We start from the raw sequence: 22,481 nt of genomic DNA, 5'->3' as shown, positions 1-22,481 counted from the left end.
AAGCAGACTGGATGGCCATCTGTCATGGATGCTTTGGTTGAGATTCCTGCATTGCCAGGGGCTGGACTAGATAATCTTTGGTGTCCCCTTCCAACTCTGCAAGATTCACCAGCGAAAGACGCCAGGTTCACGTCTTGCCATTTCAAGGCATGGCTCCCATTTGAAGCCCGAGTGAGCTACTTATCCATCAGTGCAGCAAGCTAGAAAAACCTACAGAAGGCGGCTTTATTTTATACCATTCTTGCCTTTCTCTCTCTCTTTTTGTAATCATCATCATCTAGTAAATTACACAGGACATAGAGAGGAGTTATACAGGCACCCATCCTAATTCAGTGGCTGATCTATAGGTAAGGTAAAGGTAAAGGGACCCCTGACCATTAGGTCCAGTCTTGGCCGACTCTTGGGTTGCGGCGCTCATCTCGCTTTATTGGCCGAGGGAGCCGGCATACAGCTTCCGGGTCATGTGGCCAGCAGGACTAAGCCACTTCTGGCGAACCAGAGCAGCACACGGAAACGCCATTTACCTTTCCACCAGACCTATTGATCTACTTGCACTTTGAGGTGCTTTCGAACTGCTAGGTTGGCAGGAGCAGGGACCGAAGAACGGGAGCTCACCCCGTCGCGGGGATTCGAACCGCCGACCTTCTGATCGGCAAGTCCTAGGCTCTGTGGTTTAACCCACAGCGCCACCCGCGTCCCATGGCTGATCTATAACTGATGGGGAAAAGATTCCAGTGACCTCTAGGAACAGAATCTGCCTTAAACAGTCAGGCCAGTAATCCACTAAGCTCAGCATTGTCAACACTGGCAGTATCTCTCAAAGCTTTTAGACACGTTTTCTCAGCCCTACCTGCAGATGGCAAGAACTAAACCTGGGCCCTTCCCTGAGCAAAGCATGCTGTACCGCTGAGGTGCAGTTCTTTCCTCTGGCAGATCTTGTCCATTTCTCTCCGCATTCCCACCACCCACAATTCAAGACCTGCAAAGCGCGTATCAGCAGGATCTTGCCCCACCCAAACCATCTTTGGAGATACACCAGTGAACACCCTTTTTGCTGAGCCTCAGCCCACTGCAAGCAAGTTGGATCTATTCACTGCCGTGTGCACGATTCAGCCTTCAGCCGGCATTGCGGTTTATGGCACCAACACGCAAACTGAAGGCAGAATCCTGCGTTGACCAGCTTGGCAAAGGCTCCCAAGGATTTCTTTCTTTTTTAAAAAAAGATATTTATTAGAGTTTCCAATTTTTTACAAACAAAAAACAAACGTAAAAATATTAAAAACACTTAAATTTCACAAGGATTTCACAGGAAACGCCAAAGTCACTGAGACGATGGTCAAGGAGGATGCGCTTCTTTCTTTCCACCAGCAGAGGAGGCTGGAGGTAAATAAATCTCCCCTTCAGGAACAAGAACTGAATAGTTCACATGTACATTTGACAGAAAAGCGCCATCGTTCTTTTAAAAAAAACAAACAAACAGGGCTGTGCTTTCGATATTCTAATTACAGTATAAAAATCAAGTTTGGGCATAAAAATACACGCCACCCTGTCGTTTGGAGAAAGATCCAGGAGAATCTAATTGTTTTGAACCCAATTATTCTGCCAGAATCTTCGGAGGCTTTTTAAGGGTTTTGCTTCCCAATCCTTTCCCAGAGATTGTACTCCCAAATCTGGCACGTCCAACAAGAAGTGAAACTACATAAGGAGTGGGGGGGGGGAGGGCTTTTGGCACTGCAAGATCAGCAACAACAAAACCACCGCCACCCAAAAGTGGTGTAGTGAAAGAGCCCACCTATTAGCCGAAGTAGAGGATTAACATGCCCCATTCAGCACTCATTTGATTGCTTCTAGCAGTTATCCCCTCCTGAGCACTGAGAAAAGAAGAGAGAGACAGACAACACGGGCCCAGTTCACTTGGAGATCACCAAAAGAAATGATGTTCTTAGTATTATACACATGGCTGTCACAGGCAAACTGGGCGTCTGCCTCTAAAGGCACACACACTAGACATTGAGGGCGGACCAAGTTGCCAAACACCTTTAGGCTCTGAAGATTCCTATGCAGGTTCTTTCGTGAGTGCCTGCACAGAGATCATATTGAAGAATTGAGAATGGGGCGGCTTTAGCCTTAGCCCCTACCCTCTCCCCATGCCATTTCTGAATGTAGAAGGGAAACCTGGAAACATTAGAAGTTGTGACTGGTCTCAGAGCCCCATGGCATTTGTTGGGGAAACTTATGTGGCGACCTTCGGATATCGCTGGACAACATCTCCCATCTGAAAGGCATGACATGGGCTACTCCTGCTGTATTTTCAAGTGATGTATCTCCCAGCCTGGGGCCTTCCATGGTTGGGGGTGACAGACGTTTCAGTCTAAAACATCTCGAGGGAAAGACATTGGAAAAGGCTAGTCTACTGAATGTCTGAACATCCATGCCCTCTCTCCCCATCACTACTTTAGGGGTTTACCACTTTAGAGGTTTTCCTATAGTAAGCACTCTGCCTCCACTCCCACCCACTTTTTTTTGTCAACTCCAAACAACCGCACTCATCTCTCACACGCAGTAAAGATCAGAGTCAAAGAAAGTATCACAAAACGAAACAGGATTGTATTTTACAGCTTCTTACTATGTACAACCATCATTGGTTCATGTTTTTTTTAAAAAAACCAACCAAGGTCTCATCCAGAAACACACAAGTTATATCTTAACACAGAAGACGTTTTGGGAAAAGAAATGGTGTCAAGGATGCTGGATCATTTCATCTGGGGATGGGAAAGCTTTGGTGTGTTGTCATGAGAGGGACTTGAGCAACGAGTCAAGCTGGGATTTATTTTTTAAAAAATCCGTCTACACGAAAAAAAGACTTTCATCCAAGGCAGCCACACACGTCCATCACAGGAACATATTTATCCAAGTTCCAGTGAAATGAATGGGAGGTTCACACATACCTGCTGGGACAATTGTGTTGCACCCATTCATTTCACTGGGACGTGTGCAGGTGACATTCCTGCTGGGCTTTGTGTACAACCCACAGACCTCGCCGACCCACCTCTGTCCTCCCAAAAAGCCGCCTCTTCTGTTTGACACGGAAAGGGGTTTCCTTCTTGCTTTTCCAGCCTTATGCCACCGACTTCTATGGTTAAGCATGTGGACTGTAAAGTCTATTTTCAACTGCTATTCTACTCCTGTGATACCTTCCTCTTAAGAAAGATGACATGTCTTAATTCCGGAGAGAGAAATTTAATAATTGACAAAATAGTCTCTCTACTTTAATGTAGCTAAAGGCATTTTGTTGAAGTTCTGTCCTAACCCCACTGAGCTCCAAACAGGTCTCATCCTGAAGTCAACCTTTTCAACTTTTGCCTTTCTACTGCCATCTGTGGGTCTTTGAGCAATCGTTGCCTTTCAGGCCTCGATGGGGTCACATCTACACAGCAAACCTGAACTAGTTTCAACATCATAGCTTCCCACACAATAAGCTCTGAAAACTCTGGAAAAGGTCTTAGGCTTTCCTTAAAGATCCCTAACATTCTCTGTCAGAGAGAATCCCCCTTGTGGAACACCAGGACAGCTAAACTTGTTTGAAAACAGGTTATATTTCACTGTTTGTGTTCCGCAGGCTGCCATGCCCTGAACAGCTAGGAGTCACTTTCATCGAGGACACAGTAAGACAAACTGAGTATTGGAAAACTAAAAAGGCTCAGTTGCTTTTCAGAGGTAACACACCAGGTGGAGTCCAGCTGACAGGCCAAGGTTCCCACTATTCATGCTTCAGGATGGCCAAGGTGGTAAATAAAGCTCTCTCCCTACACAATTGTTATTTTGCTCATTAAGAAGCGCTTGGGGAAGGGACTGGCTTTCCTTTTGAAGCTGACCGGGAGGGAGGGAAATCACCCCCTTTTCTCTGCCCTCCAGACTCCTTCCAGGAGCCATAGCCTGAGGGGACGAAGTCCAAGGGGGGGGAAGCCAAGCAAAGAGGCCACGGCGTGGCTCAACGAAGCCTCCTCTCCCCTCTAGAAGGTGTTCTTTATCTTGGCTGCCACCAGCACCAGGATCTCCCCAATCTTGCTCTGCCAGTTGCTGATGTCCTTGGAGACCTCACACCACAGCTCTCCGTGGCGCGGCTCTGCGTTTTCACAACGCTTCCTCACCTCCTCTTGCTGCTCCTGCAGGGAGAAAACAGCAGAAGAGTCAGCTTTGACGTCCAGAAGGATCCCCAAGAGCAGTGAAATTCTAGATATCTTTACTCAGAAAAGTAAGATTGTGAGGCTCAATCACCGGTATGTGCATTTAGGACTGCTGCTTAGAAGGAAGCACATGTTTCTTCCTAAACTCTGCCCCCAGAGTACTCTGAACTCTGTTCAGTTTCACTGGGCTGGGAAGGCCAATTCACCCCTCTCTATGAATTCCACAGTCCTCAGCCATGTGCATTCAGTTGCTGAAATGACTGGCAGTGTTGGGGCCAATGGAAAAGCTCACCGTTGCAAAGGGGATGGCCCTGAGATCAGCCCAAGGAGTTGTGGAACCACAGGCTGGGAGTACTGCACCCTGTAGCAGATACATTGCACAGCATGTCCTTTTTTAAAAAAGGCCTTTGCCAGAGAACGGCTGAAGCACTTGAAAGGAAGGGAGTGACATCCTTCAGTAAGTGCTCTTTCGAGAAAGGCAGGCCCTGTCCAAGGGGAGAGATATGGAGCAGGTGAAGGAACTCCCATGAGATCCTTGCTCACCCTCCCCAGAAGATCACTGAAGCGCCTTCCCAAGAAACATGGAATCCTGCTCAGCCTCAGCTTTTGCAGACTTGGAAAGGGAAAGGAGCAGGAAACTGAGGTGCCCCAAATCAGCAAAATCTCCTCAGCGGGTCCAATTAAAGATTGGCAGATCCCTTGAAGTTACCTCTGTGCCATGCTGAAGCTCGAATTTGTAGAAGAAAGCCCAGGCGTCCCCTAGGTCAGAATCGATCTTCACTGTCCGATGGAACCACTCACGAGCCTTGGTTATTTTACGTTCACTCCAGAACAACCTATGGAGGTAAGAGAGTTAAAGAAGTAGGTGAGCTGGGGAGACCAGCAACACCATTCTGATAACACATTATGCATTTGCCTTGACCAGTATCTAGTCACACAGCCTATGCAGAGGAAACAACTTTTGGAATGCTCTTCAGAATATTATATTGGCCTTTGCAAGGAGATAAAATGCAAATGCTAAGCTGCCTTTTAAAAGATGAGTCACTACAGGGAAAGCAGTAAATCATCTCTAGCCGAGCCAGAAAGGACCCTCTTTAGTTTATTTGTGCAATGCTCACCCACCCTGCAGCACTCCATTCAACACCTGCACAGCAGTCCCATCAACGAGGGATAGAGAAGGAGTGACCCTCCAAATACTGCCGGGACCCCAATATTTATCAGCCGCAGCCAGCATAGCCAAAACTGACAGTAGCTGAAAGCCCAATAATACTAGGAGGGCAATAGGTGCCCCAACTCTGCCGCAAACACACAAACAGACCTAACTCGGCCTGCTGCCAACAGGCAGGGGGATTAGGAAATGGAAGACTGTTTAGATTGCCGATCGAACGAACGATGGGCACAGTGCCGCAGAAGTGGTTCCTGTGCGTGCCCCGTGGAAATGAATGGGAGCTGCGTCAAGAGACATGCTTGGTGGACTGTGTACAATGCTGAAGTCTGCAACCAAATGAGATCCCCTTCTCCAACAGAGCACAGCTGTTAACTACGGAAAATCCACCTGGGAAGCAGCCAGGCACAGCTGTGGAGGGAGAACTAAGGGCTATGCTTAATTCCAGAGCTTTTCAGCCTGCATGTTCTAAAAATCTGCTTGTGCCCGTTTAAGATTTGTCCCCCAATGAACCAGCTGCACTGGCTTTTGTTTCGTTTCGTTGTGACAGGGGTCAATTTATGCACATCAAAAGACAGGCTCTGTCAAGACCAACAAATCTCATTTGCTGTGATTTGATAGAAAGGTTGCCTGCAAGTCTGAGCTACATGATTGCGTCTTTGGCTTGTGGCTGATAGAGGAAAGAAACACTACCTGTAAGATTCACACTTGACGCTCTTGAAAGTCATTTGAAAGCCCATTGATTAGGATGGATTGCACCGTATCACAGGGCAGGGACACAGGTCACTAGGGCAATGAAACATTGCTTAGATGACCAGCAAAAGCTAGACGGTTTTTGTAGAGAACTACATGAACTCCTCATTTACCCTGAAATCTCTCAGAAACCTACCCATTTGTCTTGGAGTTTAGACTCTCCAAGCCAAGCATTCCAGTGGTTTTGAAAATTTCTATCTACATTCGTGCAATTTTCTAACCCTTTTGCTATCTTTAATCCATCTGTCCTGGGATTTTTTAAGTTAACAAAGTTGGGGTGGTGGAATCATTTCAAAGATACACGTACAGCCAAATAAACCTTGAGCAAATTTAACATATCATAACAAATTAGTAGTGCTGATCGGGTCATGTACTAAACAACTCCACTCCTGAGTGTCTGTAGCAGAACGCGAGCAAACTGCAGGCGGTTCCGAGGGGCAAATGCTCCAGCGCCATGGGGCAATTCTGGCCAGGTCTGTTGGGTCTGTATAGGGAGAGCATGCTAGAGCACAGCCAATGCTCCCTAGTACATTAACAGGGGAATATCAGGAGGGCAAGCTGCCCTTGTGAGAAGACTGTGTCCACCTCTACTCATTTTCCATTCAAGGAAAACTCTGATATTCTCAGAACACAGTTTCAAAGCCATTGCAGTACTTGATAATGGCTGACAAATGTGCTAAAAGCATTCCTGTGTAGACAAGCCTACCAAGTTGCTTAGACAGCTGAGGCAATTTTAACCTGTTTTAATATTTAAACTTTTGCTCATTTTCAAGCAGGGTTGTGAATTTACTGTTTTATCTCTCTGTAAATCACTTCAATTGTGTGTTTGTTTGTTTTTTACAGTCAAGCAGTATATAAATTTTATGGAAATAAGTAAGAAAGTAAGTAAGTAAATAAATAAGCCAATGTCAGCCACTCCAGCATATGCATCAAAATCATATGCGGTTTGCTTCAACTTATTAAAAGCTGCTCAAGCTGGAGATCTGGGATTTGTACAATGCTTACTGATTGTTTTTAACACAACACATAATTTTTGTGATTTACCACGTCTTTAAAAATGGGAAATGTTTTCTCCAGAAATGGGGATTATGAAAAGGGGAAGAAGAGCTGTGCAGAGCATGTGCTGACCGCTCCTAACTTCATACAACTTCTTGATCGCTCAGCCTTTAAGCAAAGTCCACCAAGGGGGACCTGATCTTTCTGAACTACTTAGGATTCCAGTCTTTTCTTATCCAAAGAAGGCTTTACAAACCCTGCAAGTCAGATTGCAAAGCGGACGCCGTTACTCACTTGGCCACAGCAAGGAGGACGTGGGGGTCGTGCTCACATTTCTTCAAAGCGTCCACACTCTTGGTCTTCCTCTGGGGTCTTGCCTCTAGGAAGATTGCTTCCGACCACAGGATTCCTAAAAGTCAAAGAAGGTTGAAGTCGCACCAGGTAACATACAATGGCAAGCTGCTATTGCTTACTCACAGCAGGTATTATAACCTGCTAGCCAGGAGGCTCCCACACACAAAAAAAAAGACTCCAGCGTTTTAATTTAGGTAGTTTTGCACACATTTGCTGTCAGCAGATGCTCGGTACTTCTGCATCTCTCTGAAGACTAAAACCTCTGCAGGTGCTAATGCTAGCAACACAAACAGAAGGGATTAGATTGCTGAGATCCCCAAACTGAACAGTGTGCTTCTGAATGATGCTTCTCACCTGTACCTTTTGCATGTCCCTGCTCAGAAGCAACCTCGCCAGGTGGAGTGGAGCTGAAACGTGAGCTTACCAGTAGGCCCTTCACAGCCTAAGACCCTCGTACCTATGGGACCGCCTCTCCTGGTATGCCCCACAGAGGACCTTAAGGTCCATAAATAGCAACACCCTAGAGGTCCCGGGCCCTGAGGAAGTTAGATTAGCCTCAACCAGAGCCAGGGCTTTTTCAACACTGGCTCCGGACTGGTGGAACGCTCTGTCTCATGAGACCAGGGCCCTGCAGGATCTGATCTCTTTCTGCAGGGCCCGTAAGACAGAGTTGTTCCGCCTGGACTTTGGCTTGGAATCAATTTGATTCCCTCCCCCTCTTTCTTTTTTCCTTTCCCCTCCTGTGATGGAACTCCTATTTGGGGACTTCCCTGGCTTTTTTTCTGACCCATGTAGGACCAGTCTGGAAAGCTAGCCTTGGTGAAGACTTGACGTTTTCATCCCGAAAAACGTTTTTGATTTGAGTTTCCATTGAAATGAGGCTGTATTTTAATGTTGTATTTTAATCTTGTTTTTAAGTTGTATTTCAATCAATTTGTTTTTATATCGGGTGTTAGCTGCCCTGAGCTCAGTCTTGGTTGGGGAGGGTGGGGTATAAATAAAATTTATTATTATTATTATTATTGGGTGAACAGATGTTGCTTACTGGGGAGAGGAGGTTGGGCTGGTGATGGGGAGGTTGGTGTGATGCAACCACACTGGAACAGCCAATGCAACACTCAAGCACTGCGCTGACCTCCCCACCAGCTCATTCCCCCAGGTAAGCAACAGTGACCCTTTGTACCTGCCAGGAAGCTAGCATAGCAGCTCTGCACCACCTGGGGAGCCATTCCTGCGACTGTGGTGCAAAACGCCTTGCCCCAAAAGGTCTCTCCCCAGCTGCCCTCTTGATTAAACCTCTGCAGTTACAAGAACTGTTTGGCCTGAATTTTGTTTTGACTCTTTTCCCCCTGTGCTTTCTAACAAGCTTGAGTTTTGAGTTTTATTGCTGTTTTTCCATACTTGACTTTTTTTTTTTAAAAAAAGTTATCATAGGCAAGTTTTAATCTTTGGTGTTGGGTTTCAAGGGGGGAGAGGGGAGAGAGAAAGACGAAAAGAAATAAACTTGGGGGAAGGGCCGTAATTCAGTGGCAGAGAATTTGCTTTGCATGTAGAAGGTCAGAGGTTCAACACTTGCCATCGCCAGGTAGGGCTGGGAGATTCCCTGACCGAAACCCTGGAGAGCTGCTGCCAAGCACTGTGGACAATACTGAGCTAGGTGGACCAGAGGTCTGACCCAAGGGAAGTCAAAAATCAACACATAACAAGGGGGGGGGGGTGTGATCCAGATAGCAAACCATGAAATCATCTCAGCTATCTGCCAATCTCCCATTCCCACCACCCTTCTGAGTAATACCCCTCCCCACCTTCTCACTATATAGAAGGATCTGGCAACTTCTGTTTCAGTGTATCTGAAGAAGTGTGCATGCACACGAAAGCTCATACCAAGAACTAACTTAGTTGGTCTTTAAGGTGCTGCTGGAAGGAATTTTTTTATTTTGACTATGGCAGACCAACACGGCTACCTATCTGTAACTGGAACCATGAAATCCAGCAACTCGGAGCATGACACCCTGTTTTGTGGAAGGAAGCAACACAGGCAAGCTGCCCATTTGGGGTTGGGCTGAGGGGGAAATATCCCATGTGGGCTGGGAGGGGCTTGGTTTGTATTGCGGCCACCACCCCATCTGGATAGCCAGGATGGCTCAAGCAGCACACCTGAATCTTGCAAAGCAGACCTACACAGATGTGCTTTCACGACTCTTTGTTTTAAAGCAGGCATAGGCAAACCTGCCCTCCAGACTACAATTCCCATCATCCCTGACCACTGGTCCTGTTAGCTAGGGATGATGGGAATTGTAGTCCCAAAACATCTGGAGCGCCGAGTTTGCCTGTTTTAAAGGGCTTTATATCCTACATCTGCAACCAACCCACCCTCCCCAAATCAGCCCCTTCCTTCATTTAATTACTACGTAGATAAAAAAGATTTTTTTTTAACATCCCGGTGATTACTACAAAAGAACATTTTTTCAGTCACTGCATTCATTTCTCAACATTCAAGGACTAAGAAATAAGCCCCGGTGGGCTGAACTGACCGTTTTCAATCTCTTTATTTGCTTAGTATCAAAGGAGGGCTCTTTCTCCATAGGAGGCGGCTTGGCAGAGAAGATAAGCGTTAAGGTTGCTCTGGGCACTTTTGGTGTGGGCAAGCCAGCCACTCATTAAGACCACCCATAGAGAATTTTAACTGCCACAGATAGACCCACACAGAGCCTCTCTCAAGCATCAGCTCTCATCTCATCAGAGATAAGCAAACAAGACTGAGTACAAGCCTCCAGAGGGAGATGTGTCAGGAAACTGAAACATGCACCATCTGGTAGACGTCTGATGAGTTTCGAAGGAGAATGAGGCCTAGGTAGACTGGGGCTTAGTGGACCAGAAAGAGGCATGGCAATGTCAAAGTTCAAACCCATGGATTGCCCAATATCTATTGGCATTGAGGGAATAACCACAGATGAAGAAGAAGAGGAGGAGGAGGAGGAGGAGGAGTTTGAGGAGGAGGAGTTTGGATTTGATATCCCGCCTTTCACTCCTTTTAAGGAGTCTCAAAGCAGCTAACATTCTCCTTTCCCTTCCTCCTCCACAACAAACACTCTGTGAGGTGAGTGGGGCTGAGAGACTTCAAAGAAGTGTGACTGGCCCAAGGTCACCCAGCAGCTGCATGTGGAGGAGCGGAGATGCGAACCCGGTTCCCCAGATTATGAGACTACCGCTCTTAACCACTACACCACACTGGCTCCACTGTATGATTGTCCTAATGGCCAGGACAGGGGAAAGGATGCTATGGAAGTATAAACTGCAGACAGGTATCATGTGAGGGGGGGGCCTCACACAGTACGAAGGGTGGGCACATTGAGCTTGCTTTAGTGCCAGCCGGCCTAAAGTTGTGGTGCTAATTGAGAGGGTTGTGTTTTTAAAAGAAGTCAACTCAAAGGTTAAGCAAAGGCCAACACGCGAAAGAGAAACGACCCCTCTGTCACCTGAGTTGGGACACTCTTGCAGAGCCTTGGCCATCAGTGTATTGGCGATGTTCTTCAGTCCAGCTCTGTATTCTAATCGCACGGATTCCAACCTGCGGGAGGGAAGAGCACGACGTTTCAAGGTTAGCAAAGCTGCAGGAGATTTCTAAGAAATGAAAGACACGGAATCTCCATAGGCTCACCACAGGTCTTGGTTCTTTGGATTCTTTAAGCGAGACTTCTCCAAGATGGCTCTGGCTCGGGTGAGTTGGCCGACCTTCTCCTCCAGCCTGGACAACAGCAGCCAAAGGGGTATGGAACCAGGGCATTTCTTCAGCTGTTTGGAAGGGAATAAAGCCTTACTCAAGAAGCCACAACTGTGCACATAATTGTAGCCACAGACACTTCGGTTGCTGAAAAGACCTGTGACTACAAACTGTATTTATTGGATTGGACTCTTTTCATTGCAGGAGGAATTATCTCTGCACCATCATGGAATGGGGGTGGGGAAAACAAGAATTTATTTGTCCTTAGGCAACTGTTCCCGTTAACAAGTCCAAGCTGGGCACGTCTATAGAGAGCCTGGTTTATCGATCAGATACTTAAGAGCAGCCTCGCTAGTCAGTCACTTTCCCGGAACTCATTAATCCTCACGGACAACATCTGTCCGAGCCAAACAGTAACGCAAAAGCATGCAAGAATTACTGGGGTGGGAGTGAGAGAAGAGCTGCTGGCATGCCTGATAAGACGTTGACACCGACTGCAAGGTTGATGCAGGCTGCAATGGTCTGAGCCAGGAGCCTGACCTCTGATGCTCCTATTTGGCTTTCCACAGGGATGCTCGACTGCAGAGGCTACTGCTGGAGCTTTCCATCTTCTCCCCAAGGAATGAGGAAGAGGTGGGTAAGAGGAAAAGGAAGCAGGTTGTGCCCTTACCCCTTGGTTATAGGCATCTCGGGCTTTTTCTATCAGTTCCTCCTGCTCCTCTATTTGCCCCTTCATCATCCACAGCTTAGGGAAGTCTTCGTAGTGCTTCAGCGCTTCCTCGCAGAGCTCCTGAGCTGCAGCAATGTTCCCAAGAACCCACTCAAGTTTGACAGACTTCATGAAGACCTAAGAGGATGAAGGTGAGGGGAAGAGAGAGATCATCTCAAAGACCGTCACAGCCAGACCACACGTATTCCAGTCCAAACACACCCACAGCTTGCGTGAGCTATTATGCCCCATAAATACTGTATTTTTTGCTCTATAAGACTTACTTTTTCCCTCCTAAAAAGGGGAAATGTGTGCGTGTCTTATGGAGCGAATGCAGACTGCGCAGCTATCCCAGAAGCCAGAACAGCAAGAGGGATTGCTGCTTTCACTGCGCAGCGATCCCTCTTGCTGTTCTGGCTTCTGAGATTCAGAATATATTTTTTTCCTTGGTTTTCCTCCTCCAAAAACTAGGTGCGTCTGGTGCGTCTTATAGATCGAAAAATACGGTAAGTTTTTGTACTGTTTGGTTGCTCATTTCAACCGATTTAATCGAGTTTCTACTGGACAATGAACACTTGGGAAGCAAGATGTTTAAAATATTAAAAAGCAACTCAAGCAAAACTATTGAAAAGTCCCAGACTGTAACTGGTCCCAGAGCGGATGCTTCCCCTTGTAATATGTCACAGGCTCAATCCCCAGCACCTCCAGTTGAAGGACTTTAAGGATGAAGGATTGGAAAAAGACCCTTTGCTCAAACCATCACCATTAGACTAGACGGAGAAATGTGTCCAGGTCTGTAAAGGTGGTTTCATACATTCACTGGGACCTGGGTGGTGGTTTCAATGCTGAAATACCCTCAGAGCTACGCATGGCTTACCCTGGCTGTTGGGGCACTGCTACGAGCCTTGGCCAGCAACCTCCTTGCTCTTTCGTATTCGTTATTTTCAGATTCCAACTTCACAGCAGCCAGCCAAATCTCCTCGCTGTTCGGGTTGGCCTGAATAATAACAGAAGGGCAGACAAATATACGTAAAGGAAAGCAGTGGTGGGCGTTAAAAGGGTGTTGCTTCTTCGAGATCCACCAGCCCTGTTCTTGCTCTATTCCATTAGAGGTAGCAATTCACAGAGTGTGGTGCATGAAAGCCCAACACTACACTGTCCTGTTGGCAGTTCAGGAATCAGATACCACCTTCTGATTTGCTCAGTGGAAGCTGCCAATGGATCTCTGATGGATGAGCTACAGTGCTGAAATGGCACACTCACCAAACACGGGTTTATTTATTTATTTATTTCTCGTGCCAATATCCCACCACTCCTCCCAGTGTGAGTGAGAGAGAGAGAGAGAGAGAGAGAAATGTGGGGCCACTACACACACACAAACAATTTTACAAAAATTAAGAAACATGTAATTTTCCTAATAATGATTTGCAAAAACATGACAGGCCTCATCAAGGAGACACACAGAGTAATAATAATAATAATAATTTATTATTTATACCCCGCCCATCCGGCTTCCCCAGCCACTCTGGGCTGCTTCCAACAAAATATTAAAATACAGTAAACATTAAAAGCTTCCCTGAACAGGGCTGCCTTCAGATGTCTTCTAAAAGTCTGGTAGTTGTTGTTCTCTTTGACATCTGGTGGGAGGGCGTTCCACAGGGCGGGCACCACTACTGAGAAGGCCCTCTGCCTGGTTCCCTGTAACTTGGCTTCTCGCAGTGAGGTAAGTGCCAGAAGGTCCTTGGTGCTGGACCTCAGTGTCCGGGCAGAACGATGGGGGTGGAGTCATAGACACATGGCTCTCTGTTTTATGGCCCCACTCAACTTACATCACTTTTGCTTCAAATGGGACAAGACAGCGATGCCAACCTCCTCTTTCCAATGGGAGCAGCGGAGGCAGCACTGTGGACTTTCCTTGTCTGACCAGGCCAGCAACAAAGCAAACCCTCTTTCTTTTTCACACTTCCTTCGGGTTCCTTCCTTGGGAACCTCAAAGCGAGCTGCTGCTGGCTCAGGCACTTTCCCTCCAGGCAAAGTGCTTTTAAACAAAGGCATTTAAACAAGCCAATGACTACAGTGGTGCCCCACAAGACGAAATTAATTCGTTCCGCAAGTTTTGTCGTCTAGCGAATTTTTCGTCTTGCGAATCACGAAATCCCATAGGAATGCATGGAAAATCAATTAATGCGTTCCTATGGTCAAAAAAAGTCCAAACAAAGCCAAATTTGGTACAACAACAGTTTATTAACTGCTCTTTAAAGTCACACATACTGTAAAGAGCAGTTCAAAAATTGAAGGGAAAATAAATTAACTTTATAAACAAAACATGTCTTTGTTTTTAGACAAAGGAAACAAAGTCGCGAGACGTTTTCGTCTTGCGAAACAAGCCCATAGGGAAATTTGTCTTGCGAGGCAAATCGAAAACGGAAAAACCTTTCGTCTAGCGAGTTTTTTGTCTTGCGAGGCATTCGTCTTGCGAGGTACTACTGTACTCAGAAATATTTGTCTGTCAATCCTGAGAATTCACTAGCACACTCAAAACAGGGCTCTTCAAAATAAAACAACCCGGCTGGCAGTTTGCCTATGAGCAGCAGAGTATGAAATATGTTCACTACTGGCTTCTGATCACCAGTCCTGGCACAGAAAACCACACAAAATCCAGGCTCAGTCCCCTGATGCCGTGGCCTTTGTCACACTAGAAGAGAGAAGTGGGCAGGTGCAATTTCTAATAGCGCAAACAAGCTCATCGAGATGTAGAGGCAGCACTGGTGCAGACCTGAAAACAGCCTCTTGCTTGGGGTCAGCAAGAATCTCCTCAAAGTGATCAAGCACAGATGCTTGTGTAAAATGGAGAAGAAATTAAAGTCCTCCCATGTCCTGCGTGACAGGCCCAACCCTCAAAAAATGGTGTTGACCTTTTGGCAAGGCTACCTTCATCCCTGTAACGCTGCAGGAAATGCTAAAACATGGTGGCACTCTGCATGCGGAACTGACTCCCCAGAGGCCCACCTGCTGCCAACACAATAATCTGTTAGGTATCAAGCATTTTTCATTCCCCCAGAGCTTTTAATGCATTTTTTATTTTTTGTATCTTTATCTCGTTTTTCTAAACCACTCTGCATGCTCCACTGAAGGGTGATATATAAATCTTTAAAATTCAACTGTTTCTTGCAAAAGGCAGTCACTGAGAAAGGCTGCTCAGGGCTGAAGCACTTGCGATAAAGATTAAGCAATATGCTTAATCTTTTATCCAAGTTTCCAAGAGACTTAATGAAAAGACCAAAATATTGGGTAAAGAAAAGTCAGGGTGTTACAGCCAACATTTTATTCAAATATGAAGGGCACATAGTGGATTATCTGGATTCTGGTGATTAAGAAATTTCAGCTATAGGATCCCGCTGCATTTCGTTGTCATGGGACAAAATACAATCCCTCAACGCAGAGAACACTTCTTGCTTGTAGCATCACGTCTTGTCCCCATGATAATGGACACAGCGAAGGCCACGCAAAGAGATGCACACTCACCTGGAAAGCCAAAGCCAGGATACTCCTGGCGGCAGGGACGTCTCCAGCAAGCCATTTCGATTTGGCTCCCATGAGCCAGAGGACTTCGGCTTTGGGGCAGTGAGCCACGGCCCTCTGCAGGAGAGCCTCCAAGGATTCCCTGCAGGGACAAACAAGAGCACCAGTGATCCAGAACGCTGAGCTCCACGTATTGTCAGCCAGCATTAGCCAGTGCTACCGTCACAAGAGCCCAGAGCCATAACCTTCCCTCACTTATTTCATCAAGGAGGTTGTAGGAAACGCTGTACCACGACACAAACCGCTGCCCACTTAAAACTACAAAATCAGCTTCTGGAAAACACTCTCCAATGTGGCTCATTACATAAGTGGAGAAGGTGAGTAATAAGAAGCAGAGCAAGGATAGCTTGCATTTTCCAGAAGACACTGTCGATAAGCATTTCAAGCCATCTACTTAATATATTGCGGATCACAGTAACCATTACTTCTTTAAAAAATGAACCTGTCAGATGGCAAGGGTGGCTGCTCACGAGTAACCAGGCAGGACTCCGACCTGTCTCTTACCGGTTTTATTTAGGTGCAAACTATTTACAGTGCAGAACCTGAAAGTTCATGTCTGCCTCAATCGCTAGCAGAATCCGGGAGTGCCTGTTTCCTGGACCTCCTCCAGCATAAAAGCCTTGTTACGCCCAGCCTTCTCCTTCCCTCTTTGCGCTTTAGACTTCTGCGCAGGGTGGACGACGGAGGGGGCGTGCTTCCCTCCTGGCCGGCTTTGCCAGAAGTGGTGCCGAGGCTCCTCCCACCAGCATCCTCTGGTCCTTTCACCTCTTCCCCACTAGAGGTGGGGTTTTCCTCATCACTCATCACCTGAAGAGGAACTGCTTCACAAGATTTTCAGAGGCTCCCTGTAACACAACTGTCCCTCTGCCCACCCCCCACCCCCCAGTTCTGATGGCAGTTCCCTGACAAATCCTACGAGAAGGATCATGGAAGGATATTTCAGAGATCTTCTTCCTTAAATGGGATAGGCCTATCTACAAAAGGGGTTTCCCCTCCCAAGATGCAACAGGTGAAAGCAAACACACACCCTGCAAAAGTGACCATCATGATGAACTGGGATCAAGCAGGACCACGAATGTGACGTACCTGGTTCCATGATTCTTTTCGAAATAGGCTGCTCGCAGCCACACACTTTTCTTGCTGGGGAAGACTTGTAAGGCGTAGGCATAGATTGCCCGGGCGCACTCAAGCGCATTGTGAGCGACGCACTGTGGGAACACGAGAACACAAAACTATTGGGGCTTCTGCGACAAAGAGCAAAGTTGGTCAACGTTTACGTATCTGTCTTTTCATGACTTTTGTGTGTACATACTCAACAAAAGGGATTTCTGTGTATTAGTTTCTCTGTCAACCAGATGATTCTAGAGTGGTAAAGAGGGTTGATTTCCCCCACCTTGTATGCATGTGTGTGGATTCCAGTCCAGTTTAATAATTCAGAGTGATCATGGATCACTCTCATCATGCTGATCATTGTCCAGGATAACTGCCCCAGACTAAGAAGCAGTATCGCCTTGCGATTTGCCCTAAAATTGGATGCAATAGCCGCAATGCAAAACCCATGAGAAAGGAGTGAGAATGTAGCAAATCTCCTCTTTACAAGGACTTCATGGAAGGGCATGTAGTCACATCTCAAGTTGCTTTTTTGGAATCCAGACACCTGGAATTGGTTGTGATGAGGCAGTTGATGCTGTGCTCAAAATAGGTCTATGTGTGAGAGAGTATGCATAACAAAAGAGCCCTCTAGGTTAAGAAATGAGAAACGCGTCTTAAACATATTTGCACCAGGTTACACAGTCAAGTTCCACAAAATACAGCTGTGGACCAGAGCTTTTGCACACATCAGAATACCAGTGGAGTCAGTTTTTATTAGCTAGCACCATGGCCTTCAGGGAGGCTCAGGTGCAGGCCAGCACAGCGTGGAGAAATAAAGTTACCACCAGCCACCGATCCTAGAAAGCCCAAACCACTCACCTCTCTAGATTCACTATCCTGACCCATCAGTACCACACATTAGGCAGCTGATCCAGGGTTAGCAAACTTTTGCACTTGGGACCTGAACTTACACTGTCGGCATCTTCCATCCAGGTGTGCTTCCGGTCCTCTTCCTCAATCCCGATCCCAATCACGGCTCTCATGATTGCCTGGCATGTCGCCACACTCCCAGCTTTATCACACTCCTCTGCATCCTAGAAGCAACATCACTACAATTCATGCCGGGCACGGGAAATTCGGGACTCGACAGTGAAGCAACAGCCAGTTTTTATAGTATTGTATGTTGAAAAGTTTACTTTTCCGCCATAGTGGTACCTATTTATCTACTTGCACTTTGATGTGCTAAACGGCGTTTCCGTGCGCTGCTCTGGTTTCGCCAGAAGCAGCTTAGTCATGCTGGCCACATGACCTGGAAAACTGTCTGCAGACAAACATCGGCTCCCTCGGCCAGTAAAGCGAGATGAGCGCCGCAACCCCAGAGTCATTTGCGACTGGACTTAACTGTCAGGGGTCCTTTACCTTTATGTTGAAAAGTTTGAATAATTTTTTTTTTTTTTTTAAGTCCTGCTGTATTCGGTGGAGCTTCCTCCCAGGTAAGTGTAGATAGGATTATAGCCTCTTTTTTAAAACTAAAACAAAATCTACCTCTCCTCTTCCACAGCACTCCCTGTATCTCACCACAGTTACTCCTGGAAAGCATCTGGGATTTCTCCTGCCTTTTCCCACTCTATCCATCTTTGGCAGATGCCAGTCTGGAATACCTTAAGGTCCGATACATTTATTCCTGTCTGAGCTTTCGTAGACAAAATGGGAGACACTCAGACCTATGGTGAGATCTACTGAATGCCCCTTGAGCTATACCCACAGCATCCACCTTGAGCACATGTTACGGTGAAAAACGAGGTCATTCTTAAATAGGGTTTCCAAAGAGACAATCCAAAGCAGTACCTGAATCCATTGCTCCCGGTTTATTTCCACCCCGTTGGCCCTTAAGGAGGTGATGGCTCGGTCAATGATCTTCTCCACCATCTGAGTGTTCCCGTTGGCCTCCTCAAGTTTGGCAGCTGTGATCCAGATGTGCCTGTCTGTCGGAATGTTCTCACGGGCCTTGTTCAAGACTTTGCGGGCGTTCTCGTACGTTTCCAGCCTCGCTAGGGCAAGCCACAGCTGTATTGCAAGGGCAAAAAGGGTTGTCATTAAGGCAACAGAACTTATCACCATGCAGATTTAACAGCAATTGATTCTCCAATGTCTGTTCTTTCTCTCTCCCCCCTTTTTTAAAAATAAAAAATGGATTACAAGAATAGCCAAAAGTGAAATAAAAAATGGAATTTATAATAACAGCAAGAAAAAGTCCAAAAATTATTCACACCCCAGCTAACTAGTCTATCTCCAGCAAAATCTCACATAACATCTCAAGGATAGGAAGAGAAATATAAAAACCCACCAAACACTCAACTACCAGAACGTAACTAATTTGGTGTTTTGCTACATTCCACTGCCATAACCAATGCTTGCTAAGCAGCTTCAAACCCTGGTTGGAGTTGCTGTGAGTAACCCTGGTGCTGACACGATACTTAACCAGAGCCAAGGCCTGGTTAAGAAAACGAAAACACAGGAGGAAGCACAAGCAAAACCAGAGCCTGCTGGCATGGTTAAGAGATTGCCTGTATTAAGTCTGCAATAGCACAATAAGCATTTGAAAATTAAGATCTGTTTTAGAAGTTCAGATTTACGGATTACTGCTCATTTAACTTTTTGCAAGAGGATTGTATGACTGAAGCACATTCAGGGGGGGGGGGAACTGCAGCAATAAAACTACTAGCACATCTGCAAAGCTAAGCAGGGTCTGGTATGGTTTCGAATCGGATGGGGGAAACCGCGTGTTAACATTCCTGCATTGCAGGGGGTTAGACTAGAAGGCCCTTCCAACTCCGTAATTCTATGATTCTGTTATTCCTCCTGTCCCTGCTCCCCTACGCCTGCCCAGTGGGTTGCCTTTTACATGCGAAATGAGATCCATACAGATGAGAAATCGCTAGGATTACATTTATGTTATTAGGGGCTTCAACTGGACTTTAATGATGCAGCATAGCCGAACTGAAGCATGCGCACTCATTATTTGAGAGTGGTAAAATAGGATGGGATAATTTTGATGGGAGTGAATTAAATTTGCAGTGGTAGCAAAAAAAAACTCTTCCCAGTAGCCATGGAAGTTGATCTCCCATCCAGTTCTCAGATGAATTTGAGAGATGGGGGAAACCTATCCTTTGTACTTCCCACCGCTAAACTGGGGAGTGGCAAGCAACAAACAAACCCCAGTTCATTTTCATTTGGGGGCCACTGTCTTCCCCGCCCTCAAATTCCACAGTTGTCATCTGAGATTTTTCATCCCAGTCTTATTACAAGACCACCCAGAGCACAGTCTGAAGCGGTGAATGGGAGGGATTTGCCAGCTTACTTCCACGCTGGTGGGGCAGCATTCCACAGCTCGGCTGAGCATTATCCTGGCATCCTCAGGCTCTTCCAGCTCCACAGCTGCTTTCCACAAGCGGACAGAGTTTGGAACATGCTCCAGTGCTAGAAAATAGTAAAAGGAAAACAAAAGATCAGTTAGGTTGAAGGAGTCTTATCCAGAGTAGGCTGATGACCTGGAAACGATCACTAGAGCACTGCTTACAGATTCACCACAAGGGGCAAAACCTCTGAAGAGTGCAGGTGAACTGCCAGTGATGACTGACAAAACTGTCAGTGGCATACTAGATTTGGGAAGTGGGAATATGCTGTCCTAAAAAAAGGATGACTTGCCCTAACGGGGAGGGGAAATTATTTAGCTTCTATTTCTTCTGTAGCTTTGACGTTTTCTAAAATTCCATCTCCAGCTTTCTTACATTTAGACGGCAAAGTTATTATAGAATCAAATAGTGCAAGAGGCAGATTTGAATGACAGCTCAACTGTTCACCTTAGCAAGCATAATCTGAGGCTTCTTTTTTTGCAAAAACCTCAAATCTTAACCTAATAATTCTGCAGAGGCTTCCTCTGTGACCAAATGCATACTTAAATCTCTTGTCTCCCTTACTTTTCTTTTTGGCCTTAACATCCTGCTTGAGGAAGAAGTTCTGTACAACTTGAAACGCTCAACAGCACATTGTGAATTTGGGCTGGTTCTAATAAAAGGCATTATTTTTTCCCTCTCACTTCCTGTTTGGAACATTTCTCTAAATGGACCCACACAACTAGCTGCTTTGCTTTTCAAAATAGTTGCGGGCAGTTTTAAAGGACACTCTTCCAAAAAGCAATCAATACCGTGCCCCTAAAACAGATTGTTTTGGAAAAGTTTTCTTAAAATGCTAAGGCCTGGCTTTAATAAAGAAAAAGCTTCAGAGCCCAAGGATGATTTTCTTCAGCAAACCAGGGCAGTCTCTCCCTCTGCTTATGAAAAGAGACTCTAAAAAGGCAATTTTAACCAAGCGCCTTTTCAGCAGACCTGCAGAACAGCGTTAGAAACTAAGATATGAAAGCTAAGAGCTAAATGGCACCTTAAACCTAGGTTATGGGCGCAACAACAGAACATCTAGGCACACTTTTTATAACAAGAATACAAAGCTGAAAATGAATGAACTGCAACTAAAGTATTATGTTCATTTGTCACATGGAGTAGTCCTTCCCCTGCCCACCCCCTCTAAACACTTTTAAGAGAGTCTCTTCTCCAGTCTTCAGAAAGTAGCTGGAAGTGGGGAAACAGAAAAAGGTCCTCCTTTCCTTCCACTCTGCTGTTTTAATCTGAAATCTTAGGCGCAGCACTGCATTCAGAGCTCAGAAACTGCTTGTGCTATTGAAATTCCCTGTCACAAAATGCGCCTAGAACAATGGGAGTTTCAAACACTACTGCAGAACCTCATGTCCAAGTTGGCAACAGAAAGAGTCCTCTTTCTTCCTGCATGTGGATAACCTAGAAAACTGAATGAAATGATTTTATGGGCAAAATCCCAAAATCTGCCTGAACGGGGTTTCCACCCTTTTGCTTGCCTCGGTGAATGTGCTATCACATCCGGGGAGCAGGATAAATAGCAATGCTTCCCTCCACCCATGGAGCTTCTGGTGGGGTGGGGGAGAAGAGAAAGAAAACCGTCCCCAGAATTCCCTGGCAATCCCCGCTCACCACCACCCAGCTCGTAAGGCTGGGAAGAAGGCTGGCGGGAGTGATTTGGCTCTTGTATCGTCATGATGTCCTGGGCACCTTAACTATAAAACAATCAAACCAGAACACTCCTTCCCACCAATTGCTGCTGAGCACTTCAGCTGTGTAGGCAGAACCATGTCTTGGCCACCAAAACCAGACAAAAAAATCACAAGACCTTGGGACTAAAACTTTCAACTTCCACAAATCTGTATCTCCTTCATGGAAAATAATATACTCCATGTAACAACATAGCACACATTTAGTTGTGGGAGGGGGCAGTGGCTCCATGTCTCCCCTTGCCCTCCTACCATGTTTAACAATGCATACAAACACATGGGACAACTGTAACTTCTCTTGCTCCAAGAAACAGAACTCATTGAAGCAAGCTGAGGCAGGGACACTTTCAAATCCGAGACCAGGGAGAAGAGTTGGTGGAAGAAGACTGGAAAAAAGTTTAAAGACTATTTATAGAAATACTGTAAAATTAATGAATGTTAGAAAAATGTTGGAATGAAGTTATACGGCTTTAGTAGAAATGTTATACGGAGTTAAGTATAAATAGATTAATAGAGTATTAAAGGAAAAAATAAGGTTAGAATGTGTTAAGATAATTATAGGATAGAAAACAGAGGAAGATGGAAAGGAATTGCTGAAACAATTAACAGAAGTGGAATACAAAAAGGGAGGTGTGAGGAGGTCGTGGAAATAAGTGAATGAAAGATAAGATATTGAAATTGTTTGATGTGTTTTAAACTGTTTTTGCTTTGTTTTGTTAGTTTAATGTGTTAGTGTTATGTAGTGTTTTTGTATTGTATTGTATTGTATTGTTTTTGTA

General features: G+C 45.8%; 1 protein-coding gene and 1 long non-coding RNA gene across 2 annotated transcripts in view; both read right to left on the bottom strand.

The window, feature by feature from the left end:
* Positions 1-2,585: 2,585 nt before the first annotated feature.
* The window catches only part of PRPF6 (pre-mRNA processing factor 6), a 35,984-nt gene continuing 16,088 nt past the window's right edge, over positions 2,586-22,481 (bottom strand). Inside the window, exons 10-21 of the mRNA XM_083507365.1 lie at positions 19,924-20,042; positions 18,411-18,629; positions 17,534-17,656; positions 16,557-16,678; positions 15,414-15,552; positions 12,766-12,885; positions 11,850-12,026; positions 11,117-11,250; positions 10,935-11,026; positions 7,396-7,510; positions 4,897-5,023; positions 2,586-4,166 (exon numbers count right to left, since the gene is read on the bottom strand). Of these exons, the coding sequence (XP_083363491.1) occupies positions 4,014-4,166; positions 4,897-5,023; positions 7,396-7,510; positions 10,935-11,026; positions 11,117-11,250; positions 11,850-12,026; positions 12,766-12,885; positions 15,414-15,552; positions 16,557-16,678; positions 17,534-17,656; positions 18,411-18,629; positions 19,924-20,042 (1,640 nt within the window). The 3' untranslated portion in view covers positions 2,586-4,013. The remainder of the gene's footprint in view (positions 4,167-4,896; positions 5,024-7,395; positions 7,511-10,934; positions 11,027-11,116; positions 11,251-11,849; positions 12,027-12,765; positions 12,886-15,413; positions 15,553-16,556; positions 16,679-17,533; positions 17,657-18,410; positions 18,630-19,923; positions 20,043-22,481) is intronic.
* On the bottom strand, positions 8,804-10,404 carry LOC310708958. The gene is made up of 2 exons (XR_014527259.1): positions 9,453-10,404; positions 8,804-9,207 (listed from the first exon to the last, which is right to left on the bottom strand). It is a non-coding gene; the product is annotated as an uncharacterized lncRNA (long non-coding RNA).

This window comes from Podarcis liolepis (assembly GCF_965112155.1).
Source record: "Podarcis liolepis genome assembly, chromosome: 6".
Taxonomy (NCBI): domain Eukaryota; kingdom Metazoa; phylum Chordata; class Lepidosauria; order Squamata; family Lacertidae; genus Podarcis; species Podarcis liolepis.
The sequence above is the reverse complement of the archived record's forward strand: the minus strand, read 5'-3'. Positions and strand labels throughout refer to the sequence as shown.